Genomic DNA, 25,564 nt, shown 5'->3' on the forward strand with positions numbered 1-25,564 from the left:
CATGGCTGGTACTACTACTACTGTCCCAATTTCACAAGTGGAGAAATTGAGGCCCAGAGAAGGTAACCAGGATCGCATAATTTTCTATTTTGCTAGATCCTACCAAATCTTGTGTGAGAAACATTTATCTCTAATGCTCTATTCCAAGTCTTGGTCAGAATAATGTCCAGCGTGAAGAAGGCAGCTGATAAAAATTCCTTTGGTTCAAAATGAAACTATTGTGAACATGCTATTGACTGGTGACTGTAAAAGCAGAGTGGTAGTAGAATAATAATACTAAATTTAAAAATATGAGATAACATTTCCCAAGTGGTTACTTACTAAATGCAAGGCATTTAGTCATGTGGTGGATACAGAGATTGGATGAGATGTGGTGGTTATGGAGACTGGATGAGGTGTGGTGGTTACAGAGATTGATGAGACACATGCTCTCATGATCCCCCTCTTTCTGAAAATGGAAAATAGAAGCCCAGAAGACAAACAAACAAAAATGATGTCCTACTCTTATAGCTTATAGGTGGTGGGTGGGAGAGTGTGGGATGGGAGTTAAGAGTTTGACCTCCAGGCTCTGCTTGACTACACAGCTCAGAGATAGGTCAGTATAGATTTAGAGAGAGACGCTGAGTCTCTCTCTGAATGGGGAGGATCTACAGTAAATCAAGAGGAAAGGATATGTCAACATACACCCAAGGCATGGGTATTTACAAGAGCTGACATCACACTGCATTTTACAAATGCTACTTTCACTTAGCTCCTACAGTGGTTCTGTCCACACAGAGAGAAATTCTCACCGCTATGTATAGGTTAGTCTAAAAACACGAAACTTTCTACCAGTTTCAACAGACAGTACATGGCAGAACAAGGTCTGGAGCTCAAGCTGACCCAGCTCCAAAGCCCACATGTGGTTGCATCTCTCAGTCTGCAGCAAAGCCAAAGTTAGGGTCCCGCTACAGCAAGCCAAGGACGACGAGAATCTCACTAGAGAACCTTAGTGAGAGAGGCAAGTTCAAATCCACACTGTGGTAGGCATTCTAAGTCAAATGGAGAAGACTGTACTTTGGGAAGAACAAAGGGCGAATCATCAAAACCATGGTTTATTGTTTCTTATTTGTCTGTGTGTGCCAGGACTTGGCCTTGAACTCAGGGCTTGGGCATTATTCCTTAGCTTTTCATTCAAAGCTACTAATGCTCTACCATTTGAATCATTGCTACACTTCTGGCTTTTTAGCATTACTTGGAGATAAAAGTCTCCCGGACTTTCTTGCCCAAGGCTGTCTTCAAATCATGGTCCTCAGATTTTAGCCTCCTGAGTAGCTAAAATTATAGGAGTGAGCCACTGGTGCCCAGCTCCGTTGTGTGTTACTTTCTAATTTCATTTCTCATTAAGAAACCATACTTTGGGGTGACTGATTTAGTAGCAAGGGAATGATGAAGAATTAAGTAGGTAAGAAGGAAGAATTATAAAAGAAGTCAAGTTGTTTAGAAAGCAATCCATGGAGGAATGAGCCAGATGCACACGGCAGGTCAGACTGCCAGTATAAGATTATGTCAAGGCCTAGTTCGGCGCCCTCATATTTGGAAAATATAATTAATCTAAAGAAGAAGGCTAGCTGGGAGCGAGTGGCTTATGCCTGTAATCCTAGCTACTCAGGAGGCTGAGATCTGAGGATCACAGTTCTAAGCCAGCCTGGGCAGGAAAGACCATGAGATTCTTACCTTCAATTAAATCACAGAAAAAGCCAGAAATGGTGCTATGGCTCAAGTGGTAGAGTGCTAGCCTTGAACAAGAGGAGCTCAGAGAGAGTGTGCAGGCCCAGAATTCAAGCTTTAGGATAGGCAATAAATAAATAAATCCATTAAATAAAGAGGAAGGAAGAAGAAGAAGCCTTGAAAACACAATTCAAGCATTATAGTAAACTATAGAGTGGAGTAAACAGCAGGGATTCTGATCTACAGTTTAGGCACAGAAAAATGACTCTTCAAGGAGAGATGCTCAAGGCCTAGTCCTGACTGCTTATCTCAGGACATTGTTTTTTTTTTTTTTTTTTTTTTGTCGGTCGTGGAGACTGAACTCTGGGCCTGGGCACTCTCTCAGTTCTTCAGCTCAAGGCTAGTACACTACCACTTGAGCCACAGTGCCACTTTGGGCTTTTTTCTACTTATGTGGTGCTGAGGAATCGAACCCAGGGCCTCATGCATGCAAGGCTAGCGCTCTACCACTGAGCCACCTTCCCAGCCCCTCTGAGGACATTTTGTTGGCACATCTTCACTGTGTGGGTGATTCTCTTGTGGTTCTAGACTATCAGAGAAGCAGGGAACATCCCCCTACCTCTTGTCATGAGACCTAAATGCCTCCCTGTTGACATTTCACCTACTCAGCCCTTCCTAACCTGTCCATGACTTGACGGGACCTATGAAATGTGAAGGAATATAAGAAGCTTCTAGAAGTCTAAATGGGATGACACACTACCCCTTGGATTCTGTCTTGGTCGCCTATCCCCTTTCCACAGGAAGAACATGGACTATGTTGAAATTCTTCCCCCAAGATGACAGACAATATTAGGAGGTGGGAACTATCCACAGCGATTAGGTCATGGGAATAACTCTCATGAATGGGATTAGGGCTCTTATAAAAGACAGCTGGGAGAGACCCTGTGCTCCATGGGAGGTCATAAAAAGAAGGCTTTGTCTATGAACAGGAAGTGGACCCTTGCCAGATACCAAATCAGCCACTGCCTTGATCTCGAACTTCTCAGACTCCAGAACTGTGAGAAATAAATTTCTGTTGTTTATCAGTCAGCCAGCCTGGGGTATTTTGTTGTAACAATCCACAGCCACAACATCACCACTGACATGCAAAGTACATGGAAACTAAACATTGGTTGTAGTCAGCTGCTGAAATTTGGAGAGCAAAACGGATTAAACCACACTGGTTCTTTCCCCTCTTGAGATCAGAAGAGACGCTGAGAAACCAGTAGTTTTTGTTTTTTGCTTTTTCTGGGTCCTGATCCACAGAAAGACAAATATGGAAATTTTTACTCTAATTAGAGCTCGTAGAACCTAATTAGGAGTTCTATTCTAATTAGAGTTCACTGAAGCCTGATTATGAATTACTAGGAATCCAGACACCCGATGATTACTCCCTCTGCTGTTTTTGGAACGAGTCCAAGAGTACGAAAGTACATAAAAATAAAATAATCTCCTACTAATTAAGTTGGTCGCCCCAGAGCATTACTCCTCACAATTCCGTATAAAACATGATGAGCTAGGGATCTTGTTAAGATGGGGTAGGTTCTAGTTCTGAATTTTTATTAAGCTCCTAAGGGTTATGCTATGTTTCTAGTAGGATCCCTTAAGCAGCAAGGCTCTAGACAAGGGATCCTAAAATAGATCACCCACTTGCAAAAACATTCTCATTATATCCACCCTACCTATGGGATAGATATGATCTTGACTCACATGTTAAGATCATATGACTTGGATATGACCTTGTTACCATGTGTATTTAGACTTAAAAGAGGCCTGGGACTCTCTGGACTGTGCATTACAGGAAGCGAAACTTCAGATACCAACCAAAGATGAAACCCCCCATTTCTACATACTGAAACATCTGTTCTTACTTTTCTCCCTTTCTCACTGTCTGGAAGGTAGCAGTGTCTTGGGAAACCACGGGCACTGAAACTCTTTCCAGGATTCGGGTGTTCTGGACCCTGAAAGCAGAAAGAAAACAAACAGTATGTTAAGAATATATATTTGACTCAGGAGGCTGCGATCTGAGAATCTTGGTTCAAAGGCAGCCTGGGGAAGGAAAGTCCATAACACTTTTGTCTCCAATTAACCACCTAACCACCAGAAAGTGGAGCTGTGTCTCAACGTGGTACAGTGCTAGCCTTGAGCAAAAAAAAAAAAAAAAAAAAAGAACAAGGGACAGCACTCAGCCCTGAGTTCAAACTCAATGGCTGACAAAAAAAAATATATCTATCCATTGAGATATCTTCTCAGAGAAAGTAGAAACTGGAGCTAATTCAAATAATGATGACAATAAAAACTGTGACAAGAGTCTAGACAGAGACCCCAAAAGTAAGGGAACTGGTTACTTCCTACACATGCATACATCCTTAAGAGTTGGGATTGGAGGAGAAATGCATGACCTAGTTAGATTAGCTGGGTTTCTGTTTCTCATCTCTTTGACATACTTGACATACTCCCTCAGCGGGACATGAATTTTAAGTGGTTTTGGTGCCCAGGTGCACAGGAAAAGCTTGAAAACAAAGTTGTTTTTCTTTTTTAAATATCACCATTGCCACTAACATCATTTACTGTTTTCTAAATAAGGAAAAACTAAAGCCCAGAGAAGTCCCATGGCTTCCACAATCTTCACAGCTTTGCCGAAACTGAAGCTTCCATTTCCTAAGTCACATCCTCTGCTTCTCACCTCTGAACTACTCAGAATCACCAAGTGTCTCTGAGCTATGAGTTGCACCACTGGAATATTCTACAACAATTCATTCCTGTGTGTCTCCTCCTTTGTCCTCACGGATTTTTATTTGTCTGCGTGTGGTCAACATGGAATGTGTAATTCAGGACTAAAAATCTGTTAGCAACATTTCACCTGTCGTCACTTAATAAAACTCTATTAAACAAGCAGTCTCAAGTCACTGACTGGGAAAGAAATGGACGCAGAACGGAGCTGGGATCCAGGTGCTGTGGTGTGGGGTATGGTTTGTCCCTTCTGAAACTCTTGTTGGCATGAAGCTGCCACTGGAGCTAGATACATGGGGCCTGTAAGGGCTAGCAAGCTTGTCCAGAGGGATTGATGCCTTTCTAACAGGAGTTTCCACCTTGCTCTAGACTAGACTACTGGTTACTGGGAAAGTGTCTTGCTATAAGGCCAGGCTGCTTTCCTTTGTTCTCTGCCATGAGTGGAAGCTGCCAGAGGTCCTGGCCAAATGCTACCAGAAATATCTGTGGGTCTTGAGCTTTCTGGCCTTCAGAGCCATTGCCACCTAAACCTTCATACATTAAAAAAGATTATCTGCAAATCGTTGTACAAGGGGGTTTCATTTTTCACCTATCCATTTTTTTTTTTTTTTTTGGGTCCGGTCATGGGGCCTGAACTCTGGGCCTGGGCGCTGTCCCTCAGCTCTTCAGCTCAAGGCTAGCGCTCTACCACTTGAGCCACAGCGCCACTTCCGGCTTTTTTCTTTTTGCTTATGTGGTGCTGAGGAATCGAACCCAGGGCCTCGAGCATGCAAGGCAAGCGCTCTACCACTGAGCCACCTTCCCAGCCCTCACCTATCCATTTATGTAGACAATGCACCTTGATCAAAGTCCCCTCCTCCATCATTCTTCCCCTCTCCCATACCCATCTTAGTCAAGTTTTCTTTTTTTATTTTCATGTACATATATTGAGGATTATGATCACATTCGCCCACCTTCCCTCTCTTTTGTTTATCCTCCTCCCATTGAATAAAGAGTTTTTCTTTTAAAGATAAATTGCCCAACCTCAGGTATTCTGTTATAGCAACACATAACAGACCAAGATACCAGATTTCCTAATTAGGGACCACCACGACTTCACTGACCCCCTTTAGCAACTCATGAAAGCCATAGATTTTCAGCTACCACGCATGTATTTTTCACCAGCACAAATGTTTATCTTTCAATTCTGAGCATACCCTGCAGAGATAGAAATGCATTTTCAAAAACCCTTGCAGATACAACCACTACAATGTCACTAATGTCAAACATAAATTCTGACACAAACCGTCCCACAGGTGATCAGTAAATGCATTGGGGCTGGACAAGTAGATGACAAAACTTATCGAGTACACAGTATTTTCATTCTTTCTTGTGCAAAACGGCCCAAAGTTAATTTTTTTAAAGTATGGTTTGGATTTGAATCCTACAGCTCAAGATCGCTTATAATTTGACCAGCTGAATGAAGAGGGTAAATGCAAGGGGCAGGGGCGGGGCGGTGGTGTGGTTCTCAGAGAGCAGAAAGGTCCCTATAAGCTGAAAGAAGCGATGTCTTCTTGGAGCTGCGGGCTCTGACAGTGATGATTTCCCAATCCTGAGGAATCGCGGCAGATCGTCCAGCATCATCATAGACAGGGCTGCTGCTGGTCAAACCACCTCCGTGAGGGCACTCAGTTGGGCCATGGCTCCAACTGCTTCTCTCCTGTCGGGGGTGGTTGTGGTAATGTGTCCAACTCAAGACTCTGCCTGGCACTGACCCAGCCAGCCAGGCTGTGTATTCTGGGCAGGTGGCCAGGTAGAGCGGTCACGACTCTGTCTCAGTGCAGCCCAGAGCTTTTGCTCTAGGGACTTGTTCTCTGCAGGGGAAGCAATGCTCGAAGGTCTCAAAGCCTCTCAGAAGCTCAAATTCGCGTGACCCTCAGAGTTCTGAGGGACACAGAACTGAGCCTCTAGCTACTGCTTCTCAGCAGTTAAGTCTGCATGGAGACACACATTTCCCCCCCCTCCCCAATACAGGCATTCCTCAAGGAGTCAGGGCTCTGCAGAGGTGGCAGACATCCCCTCCGCACCCCAGGGGAGGATCTCTGATCATTTGCCTTGGAGGCCTGAAAGGTTACCTCTCCTCAATGAATATCCCACCCTGACCTTTGTGCATGTCAATCAATACAGTCTACTTTCACTCTCTTTCTGCCAGTTTTCCTATTTTCATCCATCTTGATTGCTGTTAACTAGTTGTAGGTCTTGGGGATTGAATCTTAGATCAGAGCCTGATGTTTTTGCTTCCTTCAATGCACAGCCTAACGGAAACCAGGTCAGTCAATTGGTTGTTCAGGAGTGTTCCACTTAACCAAACTCCCTCAGCCCACTGACTGGAGGCCTAGACTGCTACCCTGGTCTCCTTATCTGTCTTTTCCCTTCTCAGGTCTTTGTCAGGCCAATTCTCCTAAAGCCTAGTCCTGATCACGTGACCTTTCATAATCCTACTCATACACCTGCTCTTCAAGGGTTTCCTCAATGCCTGCCAGTGCTCAAGGCCTCCTGTGACCTGACTACAGCCCCTTTCAATCACTGCCAGTCACCTACATTCCCATCATACTTCCGCCCCTCTACCCCCTTAGCAAGCCTCGAGCCTTAAATGTTTCCTCGTTGCCTTTCCCCATCTCCACTTTCTAATCTTCCAACTAAAAATCCTTTCCATTTCTTCACCTCTTTCAGAGCTCTCCACCACCATGTCTCTTTTTCCCTTCCAGACAGGTGCACCTAAGCCCTCAAACAATGAAGGCAACCAAGTACCACGTCTCTTCAGACTGTGTCCAGCACTCCAAGATGCATACAACGATGGTCTCTCCCACCCCACCCCACTCCTTCTGTTCCCAGCTGTACATGTGAACAGACCCAGCTCAGCATGAGCAGGCAGCTGGCCAAGTCTCCAGCAAACGATGACTCAGTCAGGAATGGAAACTCAGGTTCACTGGACATGGAAGGCCTTGTGTTTCCCTTTGTTTACACTCCCTCTCATCCGGGCATCTGCAGCACATCTGCTTTCTTCCTTTTTTTTTTTTTTTTTTTTGGTCTAGGTTAGTTGGTGAAGTTATTTCTCTTTTTCTCCTTCCCAGTTGATTGCTCCCCACAAGGAGCAATCGTGTGTTTCTCAATTGTTTTATGGGTTATCATACCTTCCTGTTTTATCTCCTCATCACATCACTCTTTGGAACTACCTTGTTTATTTGTTGACTTTATGACCTCCCAGCTTCCCTAGAATTCAGCTTTCAGAGATCAAGCCCTGCGTGGTTTGTACATTTTCAGTACCAGGAATATGCCTACACCACAATTCACCCTCAAGTATTTGTTAGGTAAAAGACAAAACTCGTAGAATTCAAGTAAGAGGGAGTAAAAGAGGCCAAACTAATAGATAGAGGCTGAAGAAATGAATCCAGACCGCATCCTAGAATATTCAGAACTTTAGAAAAAGCTTCACTGTGTGAAGGGAGGGACTGGTTGCATTTACTTACTTGTAGGAAGGAAGATTATTCAGATTTGTTCCCTAGGACTGTCTTTCAAATCCAAAAAGCAAAGCCTTGTGTAACTGTCAAAGTCAAACTGTAAATAACTGCTCAGCCAAGAATTCCACTTCTAAGGGGTGACATCGATCAAGATGTATCCTTAAACAGATTTGTTGAATGATAATTTCTTTGTACAACTACTTAAAGATAATAAAAATATAATAAAAAAAGAATTCCACTTCTGGAAGTGGTGCTGTGGCTCAAGTGGTAGAGCGCTAGTCTTGAGCTGAGGAGCTCAGGGACAGCGCCAAGACCCAGAGTTCAAGCCCTACAACCAACCAAAAAAAAAAAAATTCCACTTCTAAAAATGGATCTACCGATAGACTTGTGTGGGTGCAAGGCTATTCATTACAGCATTATTTATTATAACAAAAGATTAGAAAAATACATATGAATGTCAAATGGGAGGGAATTGAGTTATTTATACAACGGTTTATTACGCAGGCCTAAGAAAGAATGAGGAAGCTCTTTCTATATGGACATGGGGGAAACTATAGACTACATTGTTCATTGAAAAATGCAGGGTGTAAAACAATGCACCAAAAATGCCACTCTTTGTGTAAAAATGGGAGGGGTGGATGCCGTCTCTGCTGCCTGTGCACAAAGAATCCTGGAAGGATGCGTAAGAAAATAAGAACAATAGTGTGTATGTATGTATGTATGTTGGGAGAGCTGGGGAGCTGGGCCCCGCAGAAGGGAGACAAGAGTAGGAAGGAGACTTTTCATGGCATAACATGTTACCTGCAAACAATCCAAGCCAAGCCTTGTGGCCATCTCACCTGAATGCCAGGGGGGATGCTGTAGATAATCCGGATGGTTTTGCAGTCTGGGTGGCCAGGCAAAGAGTGCGGGATGAGGTGGTACTCCATCTTCCCGGGAGGCTGGGTGCCTGTCTTCACCCCATAAATGGTCTTACAGGTTGGACACTGCAGACTACCATCCTAAGGAGGCAAATCCAAAACAGAAAGATTGGAGAAGGGCTTTAGCAATCACCTCTCATCCAGCTCACAATGATCAAGGGCAGAAGGACGATATGCACCCATCTGAAGAATACACCCCAAACCCTGTCCAGACAGTTAGGCCGTTTCTGCCTTTTCCAAAGTAACAGGAAAAAAAAATGCACAAATAACCCACAATTCAAGCTATGGGACATAAGAGAGATGTTCCCAATGAGGAGATCAGCTAAGCAGGACAGAGAGCCTGCTTCAGGAATCACGATTTAACTCCCAAAATGAGAGGAACAGACAGCAAGTATCTGGGAGCCGTGATTATCTAGGGAGTTTTCTAAAAATAAAGATGTCTGACCCCACACCAGGTCCACTGAAACAGATGGGAGCGGAGTTTGGAATATAACATTTAAAGTCAAGCTTCCTGGATTTCTCAGTTCTGTCATTCTAACCTGCTGCGTGACCTTGGATATACTCCTTAGCTCTTTTATTTTTCAGTTTCCTTGCAGAACAAGGATAATAATAGTATCTGTGTCCTTGGGTTGTGGAAGAATTAAATGAGATAATCCATGGGTGTCTAGCAGCGGCGGCATTTCTCAGTATTTGATGATTTCTATGGAAGGACAAAATGCCTACACAGGTTTGGAAGTTACTCGTTCAGAAAGATAAATTGGGCACTGTACTGGAATAACTGAAGACGATTCTAGAAAAATAATCCTTGAAAAGTTATAAACTGGCTTACAAGTGTGGGTGATGATAAATAGCTAGAGGGAATAACTGCAGTATTTTAAATCTTGTGCTACAGTTTTCATGGTCTCTTATTTAGGCCTCATCTTCTGATAGGAGCTAGGAAGGAATTACAAGCTCGTTTTATAGAGAAGAGACTTCAGGCACAGTAAGATGAAAGGGCCAGAGCTAGAACTCCAGTGGATCTGCTCTGCCCGCTGCCCCCCCCCCTTTAGTGGCCCAAGGGGTTGCCATGGTTTTAGTCTGGAATGTCACCCAGGAGCTTGTGGGTTAAAGGATTGGATGGCAGTTGATGGGCTGTAGGGAAGTGATTGGAGATGAGGGCTCTGACCTCATCAGTGGACGTATCTATGGATAGAGTCATAATTTGATGGTATTATTGGAAAGTTTTGGAGATGTAGGAGGCAGCGATTGTTGAAGGAGGCAGGTTACTGGCAGTGTGCCTTGGAAAGGTCTATCTTGTCCACAGCCCCTCTCTTTCTCTCTCTTTCTATCTCTCTCTCTTCCTCTCTCTCCTGTTCTTTCTCTTTCCCTCTCCCTCTTCCTCTCCTTCTTGAAAACAGACCAAAGTCTCTGAAACTGTGAGCTAAAATAAATCTTTCCTCTTTTAAGCTATTTTTATCAGGTATTTTGTCATAGCAATGAAAAGTGACTAACATATTCTGGAGGTAGTGATGTGAAGAGTCATGGTTTTCACAGCAGGACCTGGTGTCACCTGGTGAGAGGGGAGAATCGGGGGCAGGATCTGGACAGCAAATCCGATTCCCAGACTCACAAAAACAGAAACAACAAACAAACAAACGAACAAAAAGCAGTGTGGGGGCAGAGCCGGAGAAGGCTTAGAGCAACTTCAGTAGAAAGCTAGGAGCCAAGCCCTCTCTGCTATCTATACCCTTCTCTTCAGGAAGACAGAGCTCCTCGGTGGAGCTATTTTTAAGGACATTTTCATTCATTTAAAGGATTGGCTCCTATTCAGGGCAACTACTCTCTCTCCCTCTGAAACCAGCATCCCATTCTCTGTGGTGGCCTTAACTCTCTTCATGACCTCTGGTGGAGTCCCTCCATTCTCTCTGAGTCTGTTTGATAACATCAAGACATGCACTTCAAAGTCTGAGGGCAAAGGAGAACAAAAGAGAATGCCTTAGGAAACATTTCTGAAGCGTTGCAGACATAATGCAACGAGTTACTTAGGCATTCTTGAACTCAGTCATCCAAAATGGAATGAATGAGCTCAGGAACTTCCTCTAAATCTAAAATAACCTCTGAACACCAGAGGTTCCAACAAAAGCCATCAGTCCGGGGCTGAGCACAGGATCCAGACTTTTACCCTTGATCTCTAGGAACTTGAGAAAGAGTCCAATGTTGCAAAGTCAAAGTTCCATGAAATAAATACCAGGAAACAGGTACTTGAAAAAAGTGGCAGGGGGTCAAGGGGAGAAGGGTAGATGAATGGAGAGAAGAACAGAATTCAGCCAAGAATTCCATGGAGAGCCGGGCGCCAGTGGCTCACACCTGTAATCCTAGCTACTCAGGAGGCTGAGATCTGAAGCCCGAAGTTCGAAGCCACCCTAGGCAGGAGAGTCTGTGAGGACTCTTATCTCCAATTAATCACCAGAAAACTGGATGTGGGGTTGTGGCTCAAAATGGTAGAGCATTAGCCTTGAGCAAAAGAGCTCAGGGACAAGAGTTCAAGCCTGGACTTCAAGCCCCATGACTGACAGGGGAAAAAAAAAAGAATTCAATGTATAACCTATACAATTAAGACAAGTGAGGGAAAAGGTAGGTTGGGAGGGATGGGTGAGGATGTTGATGGGGTGATATTGATCAAGGGGGATTATATTCACAAACTGCTTTGTAAAATGAAAATTAATAATAATTTAAAAAAGATCCCAAGGTTGGCCCTTTGGGAACATCAATCCTAAAGGGTTCATAAAGATGAAAGGGGAAAATACAGCCATAGTACAAAGAGATTCCATTTTGAATAATAATAATAATAATAATACCAGCTTTATCATCTGGTATTATTATTTTTTATCTCCACAGATGGAAAATGTACTCTGATGGATCCAAATAGTCTGGCCCAACATCATTTAGCTCCTAACTCAGGAGCCTAGTGCAGTCTGCTTCCTCTCTTACTTCTACCCAACTCCTCCCCCCCCCTTCCCCCCCCCCCCCCAGACTAGCAAGAGACCCTGAGAACAGCCCTTCAATTCCAGACAGATATTTTCTTGGATAAGTAGAAAGTTGAGAGGGATATAAGAAAAATTGTGAAAAAAGCTTGGCCTAGAGAAATCAGTAGGATTCAAATTCATGGAAATGGTAGTGAAGGTTATGCTAGGCATAGGAAAGAACCTAAATCAATAATGCAGAAATAGGCAGATATCATAAGAGAAAAATCATCACTTAGGAAGTCTCCCTGAGAGCTGAATGGGGATCAGTGTCAACTCATGGAGACAAACAGCTCTCCCATCCTCCAAGGGGAAGGGGGGCGCTGAGGGCCGAGAGAGATTACCAGGTAGATAGGTAGACATTCACAAGTCTTTAATGCCTTTGGAAGGCCAATCAGTAGTGTTTTAAGGCTGGGTGCTGGTGGCTCACGCCTAGTATACTAACTAGTTAGGAAGTTCTGATCTGAGAATTCAGATTCAAAGCCAGCACAAAGCAGGAAAGTCCAATTAATTAGCAAAAGGCCAAAAGTGGAGCTGTGGCTCAAGCGGTAGAATGCCAGCCTTGAGCAAAAAAAAAAAAAAAAAAAGTTAAGAGACAGTGCCTAGAGTTTGAGTTTGAGCTCCAGTATGACAAGAAAAGCAAGCAAGCAAGCAAGCAAGCACAAAGCAAGAAGTACTTTGAAGCTACCAGAGGAAAATGAATTAGAATGTAACACCATTAGATTGCTAGCCCAGAAAGGCCACGTGAACCCCTTCACACCAGTGTGAACACACACCCTGGGCCCAGTGCTGTGATAAGAGAACACAGATGGGGACCCACTTCACCCAGCCATAGGCTGTAAGACCGGGGTACTCTCCTCAGAATCCCCATGGATGAGATGTCCACCTCCGCTCAGACCAGCACACCTGATGTACAGATTGGGGAAGCTGACCCTGAGAAGGCAGGTTTCCTTAACACTGCGATTTGGGGGATAACAGTCCCTGCTCAGCCGTGCCGTTCTGTGTTGTCTGTGAGACTCCCCAGATCACCCCAGGGTAGGAACGAGGAGGGACTCCACGCTCTTGATCCTTCACAGACCAGCTTTGGGGCCCAGCAGGTCTCACCGCGCGGCACTAACCTTGTTCCCGTTATTGTACATGGCCACCAGGCAGTAGATATGGTAGACATGTCCACATCGGGACAGCTTGCCCACCAGGTCAGGCTTGATGGTTGGCTGTGGGCCCTTGTAACCTGAGGGGGCTGTGAGGCGCTCCATGCAGATGGTGCAGTCCTGGGGGCAGAGCAAAGAGAACAGAGAGGCCGTCAGCCTTTGCTCAGCCTGGGTGGCCAGCCAATGGTGGTTCCCTCAGGATTGTAGCGGTCAGATGAGTGGTTTCCAGATAGCCCAGTAACTCAGAGTGTGTGTGCTTTTAGGAATGTTTCTTACTTTACAAAATCGGGAAATTCCTGAAATAATTCCTGATTGTGGAATGTGTTGACTTGGGCCCATCAGCTACATTACACTCTTCTTGGTGATGATGAGGTATCGTCCCTGTTTCTTTTCCTTCTTTTCTTGTGGTATTGGGTTTAAAATCAGGGCTGTGCTTTTCAGGTAGGCGCTTCTACCTGAACCATGTCCTCAGTCATTATGTTTTAGATAGGGTCTCACATTTTTGCTGGGGGATGGCTGAGACCCTCCTATCCATGGCTTGCTAGCGTAGCTTGGCACACTGTCTGGTTTATTTGTTAAGATGGGGCCTCACTAGTTCTTTTTTGTTGGGGGCGGGGCACCCTGGGCTGGCCTCAAACTGCAATCCTCTGCCTCCTGGGTGGCTGAGATTACAGGCATGAGCCACCACACCCAGTCTGTCCTTCTTTGGTGCCCTCCAATGACTTCTTTTTTATTATTGTTATTATTCTTTAAGTAGTTGTACGAAGGGGTTTTAATTCAACAAATCATTTTATGAGTATAATGCATCTTGATCAGTCTTCCTTTCCATGGTTCTATCCCCGCTTTCCCAACCTCATCCATACCCTCAGTTTATGTGGTTCCATTCTCACGTATGTACACTGAATATACACCGTGTATGCCTACCCTTCCATTTGTCTGTCCTCTTTTGACCTCTTCCCCTCCTCCCCCCACAAACATGATTCAGTTTCCTGGTATTCACTTTGTTGAACAGTTTATTAGTTGTGCAGAGGTGTTACAGCTCAATGGCTTGTTGATAAGGTGCACTAGCAAGTTTTGTTTAAGGCTAATGTCTATGAAAGAATTATATTCCAAATGTACTGAACAGACTGCTATTTGAGTAAACTGACAACAGCTTTTCTAATTTCAGCATCATAGGGTAATTCTTTGTGGTAGGTGCTGTCCTAGGCACTGTGCAGTAATCCTGGTCTCTGTCCATTAGATGCCAGCTATGTTCTTCTTAACATCCATCATAATCACAGTTCTCCTGAGTGTCCATCACAATGACAGTCTTCCTCAGAGTACAACCACAGTCCTCCTCAGCATCCATCACATCCACAGTCCTCCTCAGTGTCCATCACAACCACAGTCCTCAACAACCATCACAACCACAGTCCTCCTCAGCATCCATCACAACCACAGTCCTCCTCAGTGTCCATCACAACCACAGTTCTCCTCAGTGTACATCACAACCACAGTCCTCAACAACCATCACAACCACAGTCCTCCTCAGCATCCATCACAACCACAGTCCTCCTCAGTGTCCATCACATCCACAGTCCTCCTCAGTGTCCATCACAACCACAGTCCTCAACAACTATTATAACCACAAGTATCTCCAGACATGGCCAAGGAGAAAAGTTATTTGGGCTAATAAACACCAGTCTGAATTGACTATTTTAAAGTGAGTTCCTGTGCCTTGACATAGTGCTGTTCTTCACTGCTAGTCTTGGAGCCTGGGTTTCAGCTTGTCCAGGAAGTTGCTCCCGCTCTACATTGTAGAAAACTGATGGGGGCATGTTGATGGGTGATGAAGGCCCGCCCTGCCTCACCCTCCTGCACTCACCTCCTCTGGTGGATGCCGGACCTTCTGCAGATACTTCTTCAGTACTTCCTCTGGGGTTTTACCTGCAGCACAGGAGAATCATTGGGTCATCAAAGTAGACTTGAAGGAATCAACTAGCTTTCTCATCCTCTGTATGCTAGAGAAGAGTTAGAACCAAGTTCAAAGCAGAAGTGGGAACAATTCATTCAGCAACTGGCTTTAAGAATTTGACTGAAAATACAGGTAGTGGAAGGTTATCTTTCTGGGTAGTCAGAAAGTGAGGACCTCAGGCCAGTGCTTCTGGCTTTTGGAAAATGCTGCCACTGTCCAGCAGGTGGAATCCAGCAGCTGCATCCTGACAGGCTACAAGGATCTGGGGAATTCTTCAGGGGCTGGAGCCTTAGGACGGAGGCCTGTCTGAAGGCAGAAAATGGGGTCACACCAGCACTCCAGGAGTCACAGAGGAAAAGAGATCAGTGCCACCTTGACTCACTCTCTTAACTTCCCTGAGCTTCCTTTTTCTTATCTGTAAAACCAGGAAGATGGAGAGCATCTAACGCCAGGTGGGGCTTTGACAACTAATGAGCTCATAAATGTACAGCCCTTAAAGCACTTTGCCAGATAAGGGTGGCGTGTGCTATTAATAATATCAGGAAGAGTGGGAAAGTGTAAAATCCTGACACTTCCTGTCGGACTATGAGCAAGGCAATTGGACTCACTTAAGAAGTGAAATTTTAACAGACTAGAAAAGTAGGGCAAGGGTTTGAGGAAGTGGCTCATGCGACAGACCCATCGGAAGGCTGAGATGCGGACACTTCCCACCCACTGTCCTGCTTCTCTTTTAAGAATGAAGCTGCAGTTAATTGAAAGTCTATTACACTAGCCAGGTCCTGGGCTAAGTTTAACATTTTCATGACCTGACTTAAACTTCACCAAAAAAAAAAAAAAAAAAAGAGGCTGCAAAGTGAGGGTTTGAAGGGATGAGAACATCATTTTGCAACCAGTTCTAGCAACAAATAAAAGAGCAACCATAAAGCTAACGAGAGAAAACCCTGTGGTTCTAGAAGGTGCGAGTAATAGCCTGATGGCTGCTAGAATATGTGCAGGTTCTATGTAGCCACCTAACTAGCAAGGGATAAAGTCGGGATATAAAGCCAGTGTTTTGGTGCTGAAGTCAATGTGATCTTTCTCTTTGAACATGCCATCTCTTTCTCTGCACCATCCTTAATTTGTCTCTGTGTTGTTGTGCTACATAGTTGTATTTTCCAAGGTGGTTCTATCTCCTCCTTACACACTCCACTCGGGGCCTAACCGTCACAATCTACTGGCGAAGCCCACTGCGCAGATGCAGAACGTTATTGCCTAAACGGTGGGAGGCAGAGCCAGGGTTGGAAGCCCAAGTCTCTGCCTCTTGGCTTGATTCCCCTCAGAGGAAGAAGAAGTGGGTACCTTTCTTGGCTTGCTTCTTGGTGGTCTTGCGGCTTGTGTTAGAAACTCCGGGGATGGACTTGATTTCGCTCTTGCTGACAGGGGGCGGGTGGAGGACCAGCTTCGGTGGTCTGGTGAGACACACAGGCAATCCAGCGGCGCTCATGAGGATCCCAGTGATTCCTGGAAGGGGTGGGGCCTGGTTTAGGATGGATGAAAAAACCAGCTGGCCACACTCCGCAGATCCCTCCCTCTCCACTCACTGCTTCTCCTCCTTTCCACCAGAGTCCTCCCCAGGCATGGCTTCTCTACGTGCTCATCTTAAAACAGCACGCTCAGCTCTAACAACCTCCTCCCCTCCCCTCCCAAAACTCTTCCTGTAACAAATCCTGAAATTGCCTCTTCGCTTCGCATTCATCTTCTCTCCCATTTATACCTGCCCACTGCTTGCTTCATTCCTGTAAGCAGAGCTCTTACCTGCCAGGGCAGGGTTGACAGGACTGGATCCATTTAAGTTTTTTACTGGGACCGTAGGAACTCTGTGGAAAGAGGAGATGCGTTATGGTTAATGACACGTGAAGTCAGAACTTCCTGCACCGACAGTGCGCTCTTCACAAAGCAGTGGGAGGCGACCTCTTCAAAAGCCAAATCAGACTCTGTCACTTCCTATCAAGTTCACTTGGGGTCAAAGTCCTAGCAAGATCTCTACAGCTCTGTGCCATCCGTGAAACATCCCTCACCCTCATTTCCTTATCCCTACAGCCCCATCATGTCCCTGTGGCCACTCACCTCTTACTTGGCTGTCACTGTGTCTGCATGGCAGGCACCCAACTGCCGGAGCTCCTGCCCATGCTGCTCCCTCTAACTGAGAGGAGATAAGGCTCAGACCTCATCTACCAGTGAGGTCCCTGACAGCATCTTATTCACACTATCACCCACCCCTTCACCTCACCCTGGATTCCCAAGCCTTCGCGCTATCCGGCGCTCAGTCATTATTATTTTTCACGGAAGTTACGGTCTTTTAAAATAAGTTGCTGCTGCTTTTCTCCTCCTCTAGAATTCAAAGCCTAAAAGGCAAATACTAATGTTTTGTTCAGAGCCTAGAACCAGCAGGCATTCAATCCTTATTTGCACAGGAGGCAGCTGCAGCTGTGGTACTCACCAGACACTGTGTTGAAAATGGAACTATACAACTTACAGGTGAGGACGGGAGGGAAAAACTGGGAGAGAGCGAGGGAAGGGGGTGACGTTGTCCAAAAAGAAATGTACTCATTTCCTGACTTATGTAACTGTCACCCCTCCGTACATCACCTTTATAATAACAATTTTAAAAGGTAAACATAAATAAAGAGGCTTGTTTGTGTGTGTGTGTGTGTGTGTGTGTGTGTGTGTGTGTGTGTGTGAGTACTGAGGCTTGATCTCAAGTCCTAGAAGCTGTGCTTTAGTTTGTTCACTCAAGACTGGCATGCTGCCACTTGAGCCACAGCTCCACTTCCGGCGTTTTGCTGGTTAATTGGAGATAAGAGTCTCATGGACTTTCTGCCTGGATTGGCTTTGAACCCAAATCCCCAGCTATCAGGCTCCTGAGTAGCTAGGATTACAGGCGTGAGCCAACAGCACCTAACCTAAGAGGTGTTTTACAATAGAGGTCAGAATCTGCACTAGTGGAGCACAGGACTCTGCTCTCGAGAGGGTGCAGATGTTGCAAATCCCCCGCCGCATTTGGAAACCACTGCTGGAACAGCTGTCACTTCTCCTTGCCTCTGACACATATAAATAGAGGCCCAGGCTCCTCCTCTCTGTGTCCTCTCCCCAGGAACTCTAGCCAGGCTGGAGAGGCGCCCGCACAGCTGCCTGGGAAAGGCCAGGCCGCCCACAGCGTTAACTGGGAAAATATGGCACTCATGGGGCTGGGGCTTGCGCCATCCCATCTGCCACCCAGGCTCCCACAGCTGGTATGGAGAGGCTAGTGGATCTGGTCACAGATGTCTCCAGGAGCCAGCTAGCCTGAGAAGCCAGAACTGTTCTAGGGGTAGGGTGAGGCTGGGAAATGGGAGGGAGGAAAGGAGCTCTTTGCCCATTTCAGAAGTACTTATTGAAGCTGACTTTGTGTTGGACACTATGCTGCATTATCTGAGTGATGCAGTGGCAAACCTATACCTTCATTGATGGGCTATAACCACGAACACACACAACCATGAACAAGCCTCACAACTCAAAACACTTAAGCCCATGTAATCCACCCAACGGCCTATACCTAAAATATTACTATTAACCCCATTTTATAGTCAAGGAGGTGATCAAGGTCACACAGCTGAAGGCTGAAGTCACAAAATCTGGCTCCAGAGTCACAACGCCTACTCACTGTTTACATCACTCTGAAAACACTCTATCCTTCCTACAGCAGCTCAGAGTACGACGAATTAAGCCACTGCCACGCAAGGACAGGGCTGCAATGGGACTTTCTGGCTGAGCAGTGGATCTGTCTCCCACATTCCCATTAGTAGGGAACTTTTTCAGCTATTCTTAGCCTGCCAACGTCCCTTGTCTCTGGTCTTTAAAGGTCACCAAAGGCTACTTTCCTCCTGAAACTGTCCCCTGGATAAATCAAAACTGAGATGTGCAGGAAGAGACGTTGCATTTAAAACAAGACCCATCAGGAAAAAAAAAAAAAAAAGAAAGTGGAAATGGACTCAATTCTGCACTCTTAGGCCTGCCCTCCTTTGGGTCAAGTACATGCAAATAATAAAGAAAATCAGATTTGATTCTCAACCCTACCAACAGCTCCTGGTGCAGTCAACCAACTTAACTGAGCCACAATTTCCTCTACCTCTATCTGGGGAGGCTGGAAGGGAGGATCTGGCCTTCTGGAGCCAGTTTCTTGGCTCCCCACCAGGGGGCAGTATACATTGACCGGTACTTCACCTGCCTTTTTTCTCTCTCTCCCACCTCAAGGCCTCCAGTCCAACTGATAAATAGCTGTGATCTGGGTGACAAAAGCCACCTTTGTTCCCACAAACTGGACTGGCAGGTTTCCACACCCAATTCGGCCAACCAGGAAATACTCGTCCCCAGAGCAGCCCAAGAACTGTGGGGGTGTGGGGAAAATTCTGGAGAGAGGGAAGGGAAGGCCTTCCTGGGACCTCAGACAAGCAAGAAACACAGAGCACCTGTGGGATCAACTTATCTGACAAGAGAGGTGTTGGTCCCTGCATGTCACTAGGCCGTGGGACACAGAAGAGTGTAATGGAAGGAGCTGTAAACTTCTGGGAACATCTGAACCCAGCTCAGCCCTGTCTTGCTTTGTGCCTTTGGGAGAGTTGCCCAGCCTCTCTGCCTTCCAGGAGCAGAGTTACTCCAGCTGTAAACAGATTACCCTGAAAGTCTGCTCCCTGGAGGGGACTTTGGTGAGGATTTAGGCCAGATATTTTGTAAACAGCTGGACCCTACACAAATTTCAGTGACTGTTTATACTTCTATTTCTCAAGTGTCAGAGGACTACATTGGTTTCCACTCAACCATTTCCTGCTTTAATACACTAGGTGATTTTTTTTTCTGTTGTTGTTTGTTTTTCTCCAGAGTCTTGAGGATAGAAGTATCAAGTGTAAAATGCAGAGTTGAGTGCTAGGCACAGAACTGAGAAGTGCCCGGTTGATAACACCTGACCATCCCTCCCCCACGTTTCCTGGTTGGATAAATAAACCTGAAGTACCATCCCTCTCACTGATCCATCATCCCCTATTGGAATCCCAGCTATACAAGCCGAGTCCTCCTAGAAAACAGCAGCCCAATGACAGGGCTTGTTTCTTGAATCCAGACAACTCTACTCAGCCCAAGTCCTCTGGCCTATCCATTTGTTGCTAATCAGAAGATTCCTCCTCATCCTGCTTGGTTGGTCTGTTCTCAGTGAATGGTTGGTCTAGTGTTAACTTCCACTGATGAAACAGAAAACTGTGAAAAGAGATGGGCTGGCAAGGTAGTAAGAAACAGGGCAGAGGGCGAGAGAAGATCCCCGCAGATATCATGGTGCCAGGCTATACTTGTCTGAGTTATGCACCAACCCAGGAACTCCTTGGCAGGACAAGGGTCTTGTCTCTAAGGCAAGCAAGGCCTAGCTGGAGATGGAGAAACTGGACTCAGGGAGAGGGCCAGGGGGGCGACGGCCACACTCCAGTGCACAGCCCTCCACCTCTTTAGAAATCTCCTGCCTGGGTCTGAATAATTCACAGAAACTTTTGTGTCCCCGCCCCCCCTCCTCAGTCCCCCCAAGTCCCTCTCTTCATCCCACCCTCCCGGTCTTACTTATTTTTCCGTGGGAAACTTGCTTGAAGAGGTCATGGACAGAAAGAGGAGGAGGGAGAGGTTGAACAACGACAGAAGGTCGATGGCAAAGCCAGACAAAGGAAGAAACACGCTAATTAAATGCCAAGAAAGGCTGGAAGAGAGGATGGTAAAGGGGGTGAGGGAAGTGGGAGAGGTGAAAAGGAAAGTGCTGGAAGATAAGAGGGTTGGGGGGGGCGGGGCGGCTCCCCTGTCAGGAAAAATAGAGAGGAAAGAAACAAGGCCTTTCTATTGCTCTTTTGAAATTGCAACTGTCCTGACCTCCACTCTGTTTTCCAGCCATTCTATTGGCAGGAAGAGGGAGCCAAAGAACAGATAAAGCGTGGTGGACTCCCTCATTGAAATTCAAAGTGATCTGGGGGTGTCTCCCTCGTCTCCCTCCATGATCGCATTTGTCAAGGGTGTCAGAAATGAAGTGGTGTGTCAGACCTGCTCAGCTTTGAGTTGATTTAATAACTAGAATGTATATTCAATAGATACCTGTTAATCACCATACTAACCATGACAACAGCGAACACCCAACTATTATTATGTGTCGTGCATTGTGCTAAGTCTATGCACTGAATGTCTCATTGAATCCATGACCACCCTCGAAGGAAGGTTATTACACTCTCCTTCTGTAAATGAGAGCACTGAAGGCAAAACTTGCTTTAAGTGGCACACAAGGAGCTTGGATTCAAGCTCAGGCAGTCAGGGATTGAACTTCCCCTGCATGCCAGTGATCACCCTGCAACTCTCTGAGAGTCCCAGGATGCTGCTGCAGGGTTGTTCAAAGAAGCTACATGGTGGCATGGTTTGGGTGCCCATTTCTCTCCAACTACTTCTATCAGCTCATCTGATTAGCAGTCTGGTATTTAAGAATGTTCTCACATCCCATGAGGCTTCAGCGGAGACAGTGAACCAGGGAATCAAATCGGGATTCTGTCCTTGGTTCTGTAACATGCATGCTGTGTGGCCCTTGATAGAAAGAAGGACAATTGTGAGTTAAGTGCCTGTGCCTGATGCTTGCTTCAGAGCAAAGGAGAGGTATATGGTCAAGGGTGAACTCTCCTTCCACAGTAATACCTTGGGTGGGGAAGGCAAATCTGAGGAGACAGATATGACACACAACAACAATGGAGCTTGGCTGATCCCAGTGGAAAGGCAGGAACAGAGGCTCCTGCTCCCACCCTAATCTTCCTCCTACTCCTCAATGGATCTTCCTTCTTTCCTTCCCCAGTGCTCAGCCTCTCTGCAGAGTGCCAGCTGAATATCAATGATATCTCCTCAGGGCAGCCCAGGGGAAGCCCAGACTCGAGAACTCAACTCTTAAACCATCCTAACTACTTGAGTACATGGCCAGAAGGCAGACCCAGGCCCCATTCAGAGTTAAGGAAGATGGGTGAGTTTTAGGGAAGAAGCCAGGAGCTGCTGCTGCCAGCAAAGAACGGACTTGGTTGAGATCACTTCAGGAAGATCAAGAACAAGAGAAAGCTAGCCAGACCCAGGTGACTCACAGGTAATCCTAGCTTCTTATAGAAGTCTGAGATCTGAAGACTGTGGTTTGAAGCCAGTCTAGGCAGGAATGTCTGAGACTCTTATCTTCAATGGACCACCAAAGGGAGCTGAAGGAGAACGGTGGCTCAAAGGGTAGAGCGCTAGTCTTGAGCATAAAAGCTAAGCGACAGTGCCCAGGCCCTGAGTTCAAGCCCTAGGACTACATATGTGTGTGTGTGTGTGTGTGTGTGTGTATACACACACATAATTATAAAATATATATTATACATACACCCATATATACATATATGTATGCACACAGATGTATATATATGTGTACACACACATGTATGTATATGTATCTCATACACACTAATCGAATCTCCAGCCTCATCATCGCCCTGGAATAGCTTGAGTTCATGAATGCAAAGAACCTAGACCTCATTGCACTACCTCCTCACCGTATCTGGACACTGGTCCACACTTGGTAGAGAAGCACTGCCGAATCAGAATCTGGTGTCACACTTGCTAAAGTCTGCATCCCAGTCTTGCCGATGGATGATGAGCTGTGCGCCCCTGAGCGAGTGCACCCCAACTTTCTTCCTCTATAAAAACGAGCTAACAATGCCTACCTTGTACAACTCCAGTAAGGATCAGATGGAATGACAAAAACCCTTGAAGCAGCACGAGGTGGGGGACAGCATTCAAGCTGCTGGTCCTGACTTCCTGGGTAGGAATTTCCTGACCCCTCCCTTGGGATTCTAACAAGGGTGCCATGACCAGCTTTCACAAGTGGGGAGGTCGGGGTTCTAGGAGGTGATGGATCTTGCCCTTGATCACATGGTAAACACAAGAATCTCAATGAAACCCGGGGTCTGGGGGGCAAGGGGGCTGAGCTGTGAAACCCTCCACGTTTGCTCCCCAACGTGGCCAGGAGCTCAGCCCCGGGAGACCAGGACCCCACATCCTGGCAGTAGCTCCTTCTGCGCTCTGTGACCCCCAGGGTCAGCCCGAGGTTGTCCCTGGAGAGAGGGAGCGCCTGGAGGCGGCCAGGGGAGCACCTTCCCGGAGGCGATCAGCACTCGGAGCACCTACCCGGAGGCGATCAGCACTCGGGACTGCGCGATGGCCAGTCGTTGAAGGTTGGTCCGATTCAAGGTGGCCAGGGCTACCCGTCCCGTCTTGCTGCTGGCTGCAGGGGCGGCGGCCGCGGCTCCCGCGGCTGCCCCGGCTGGTGCTGCGCTGGACACCTGTCGCCGGGTCACCTGCGACGCGGGGGCCTTGGGCGGGGCTCGAAGGGTGCCCGTGGCATCCGGTGGCTTGACTCCCGGGCCGGGGGGCGGAGGCAGCTTGGCCGTGGCGGAGGGAGCCCCGTTCTTGCGGCTTAGGGGGGGCTGCAGGGCTCCCCCGTTGACCACGGCCGCCTTGACACTCATCACCAGCACACACTGCGGACAGGAGCAGGGTGGAGCCGGGGGCGAGGCGGCCGAGGCCGGGTTGGCCGGCCAGGACTGCGCCTTGGGCAGGGTCCCGGTGACCATCGGGTAGATGAGGTCGAGCCGGCGCCGCACCCGGCGCTGGCGCTGGGTCTGCCGGTTGATCTGGCCCATGGTGCTGAAGTCGATGACATAGCTGAAGCCGATGGAGGTGAGGTCGATCCAGGGGTGCTGCCTCTCGTAGGCGTGCTGGATGGTGATGCCCACTTCCATGTCGTAGGGGGTCCAGGAGCCGTTGTCGTTTTCCCATTCCCACACCACGCCCTTCCCCGGGGCCGAAGATGGGTCATAGTAGTTGCGGCGGACAGGACGCAGGGTTCCTGAGAGGGGGACAGAGGAGCGGTCAGCCTGGAACCACGGGGAACCGTATTGCACCAAGAGACCAATCCATGCTGAATATCTTCCTGCCCACCTACAGAGGCTTCCGCCTCGCAATGAGACTCATTCTTGCCTTGAAGGAGCCCATCGAGCTATTCAGGGCAAGAAGTCTGGGAAGCAGCCCGCCGTGTTGGCTGGGTGAGAAGCACCTCTTACCTTGGAGCTGGGAACATACCAAATGGATGTCCCTACTAGCTAATGACAGTACCCCTCCCTCCAATCGTCTCCCGTGAGAAAAACGGAGAATAAGTCCTTCCTATTAGGGCTTTTGAGAAAAAAATTAATACAGGTGACTCCTTATTCATTCTCCAAGCATGTATCTGTACATGCCAGTTACCTGGACTCATGAGCAAGCCCTGGAGTTTACATGATAGCACAGAAAGACCCCTCCTCCCCCCATGCATAGTAGATGTTCATAAATATCCCTTCTGAATACCCAGTGCCAGAGGGCTGGGCTGTGGGGGAAACACAGGGCTGTGAGGAGCCAGAGGAAAGGGGTCTAACTTTGCTTCCCATTCCGGATGGCTGACCAGAGGCAGTGCCCACCAAGCAGCTCTTTGCGGTTGGCAGCGACTCTTTAGAGAGACAATAAAAATAGAAATTCCCAAACCAGGTGCATCACCGTGAGAAGAAAGGAAATCAGCTTAGGAGAAGACTCAGAGATTCCCTCCATTCTATCTTACGTCAATGACAGTCACCTTTCTCAATGGTCTTGAGGATAATTTTTAACTGTCTAAGATCTTTCATCCTCAAAGCTCCAATACTCAGAAACATGGTTTCCCCGTAGGACTGGGAAGAGGAGCCAGGGTTATTACAGGGTATTGGTACAGCAGAGATGAATTAGCAGCATCAGAAGAGAACGAAGCTCCTAAGGGAACTATCACCCATTTCTCCACTCTCCACCCCCATATCGGAAGCCAGCACATTGCCCACCAGGGCTCATTTGCTGGCATCGACATCAAGGCAAAGGATGTCTGGCTCAGGACAGAGTGAGAGGGCTGGGGAGGGCTCTGGAGATGCAGGCATTCCTGCATCTGTCAGCTTAAGCTCCATCTATCCAGGCCGGTGGGAAAAGGCTCCCTTCACTGGCCTCTGACCCGCCCCCCTTCCCCCAACCCAGAGGGAGACACCAAGACTGGGACAGGATCCCATTCAAGGGGGGAAAGAAAAGGAACAATGGCTATTCAGGCCTTTGCCAGGGTCATAACCCACCCTCCACCCCATCTCCAAGCCCCTTAATGACCCAAAACATCAACATTCAGAGGCACAAGCAAGAAGCAGAACAATCCCCTATTCAGCACCAGGGCCTCTGTTGGAGGGGTCTGGAGGTATGGAGGAAGAGAGGGGAGGAGCAATTCCCTAGTTAGCCTCCCTTTCCTTCCTTGCTGGGGGAACAAAGAGTATGGGCTGGGTCCACGAGAGGTCCATCACTTCTGGCCCTGGGATGAAGCCTCAACAGGTGAAGTTGAAGACCAAAGAAAGAAGCGAATATTAAATGGCAAAAATAGCACCTGTCAGGCGCACAGAACAAGAAGCAGTGATTATGA

At 47.0% G+C, this 25,564-nt stretch overlaps 1 protein-coding gene across 1 annotated transcript in view; it reads right to left on the reverse strand.

Annotated features, from left to right (window-relative positions):
* The window catches only part of Dtx4 (deltex E3 ubiquitin ligase 4), a 37,354-nt gene that overhangs the window by 4,575 nt on the left and 7,215 nt on the right, over positions 1 to 25,564 (reverse strand). Inside the window, exons 2-8 of the mRNA XM_070032254.1 lie at positions 23,239 to 23,959; positions 16,804 to 16,865; positions 16,348 to 16,509; positions 14,920 to 14,981; positions 13,023 to 13,175; positions 8,822 to 8,983; positions 3,621 to 3,710 (exon numbers count right to left, since the gene is read on the reverse strand). Of these exons, the coding sequence (XP_069888355.1) occupies positions 3,621 to 3,710; positions 8,822 to 8,983; positions 13,023 to 13,175; positions 14,920 to 14,981; positions 16,348 to 16,509; positions 16,804 to 16,865; positions 23,239 to 23,959 (1,412 nt within the window). The remainder of the gene's footprint in view (positions 1 to 3,620; positions 3,711 to 8,821; positions 8,984 to 13,022; positions 13,176 to 14,919; positions 14,982 to 16,347; positions 16,510 to 16,803; positions 16,866 to 23,238; positions 23,960 to 25,564) is intronic.

This window comes from Dipodomys merriami, unplaced genomic scaffold (assembly GCF_024711535.1).
Source record: "Dipodomys merriami isolate MVZ:Mamm:240054 unplaced genomic scaffold, mDipMer1.0.p SCAF_21, whole genome shotgun sequence".
Lineage (NCBI taxonomy): Eukaryota > Metazoa > Chordata > Mammalia > Rodentia > Heteromyidae > Dipodomys > Dipodomys merriami.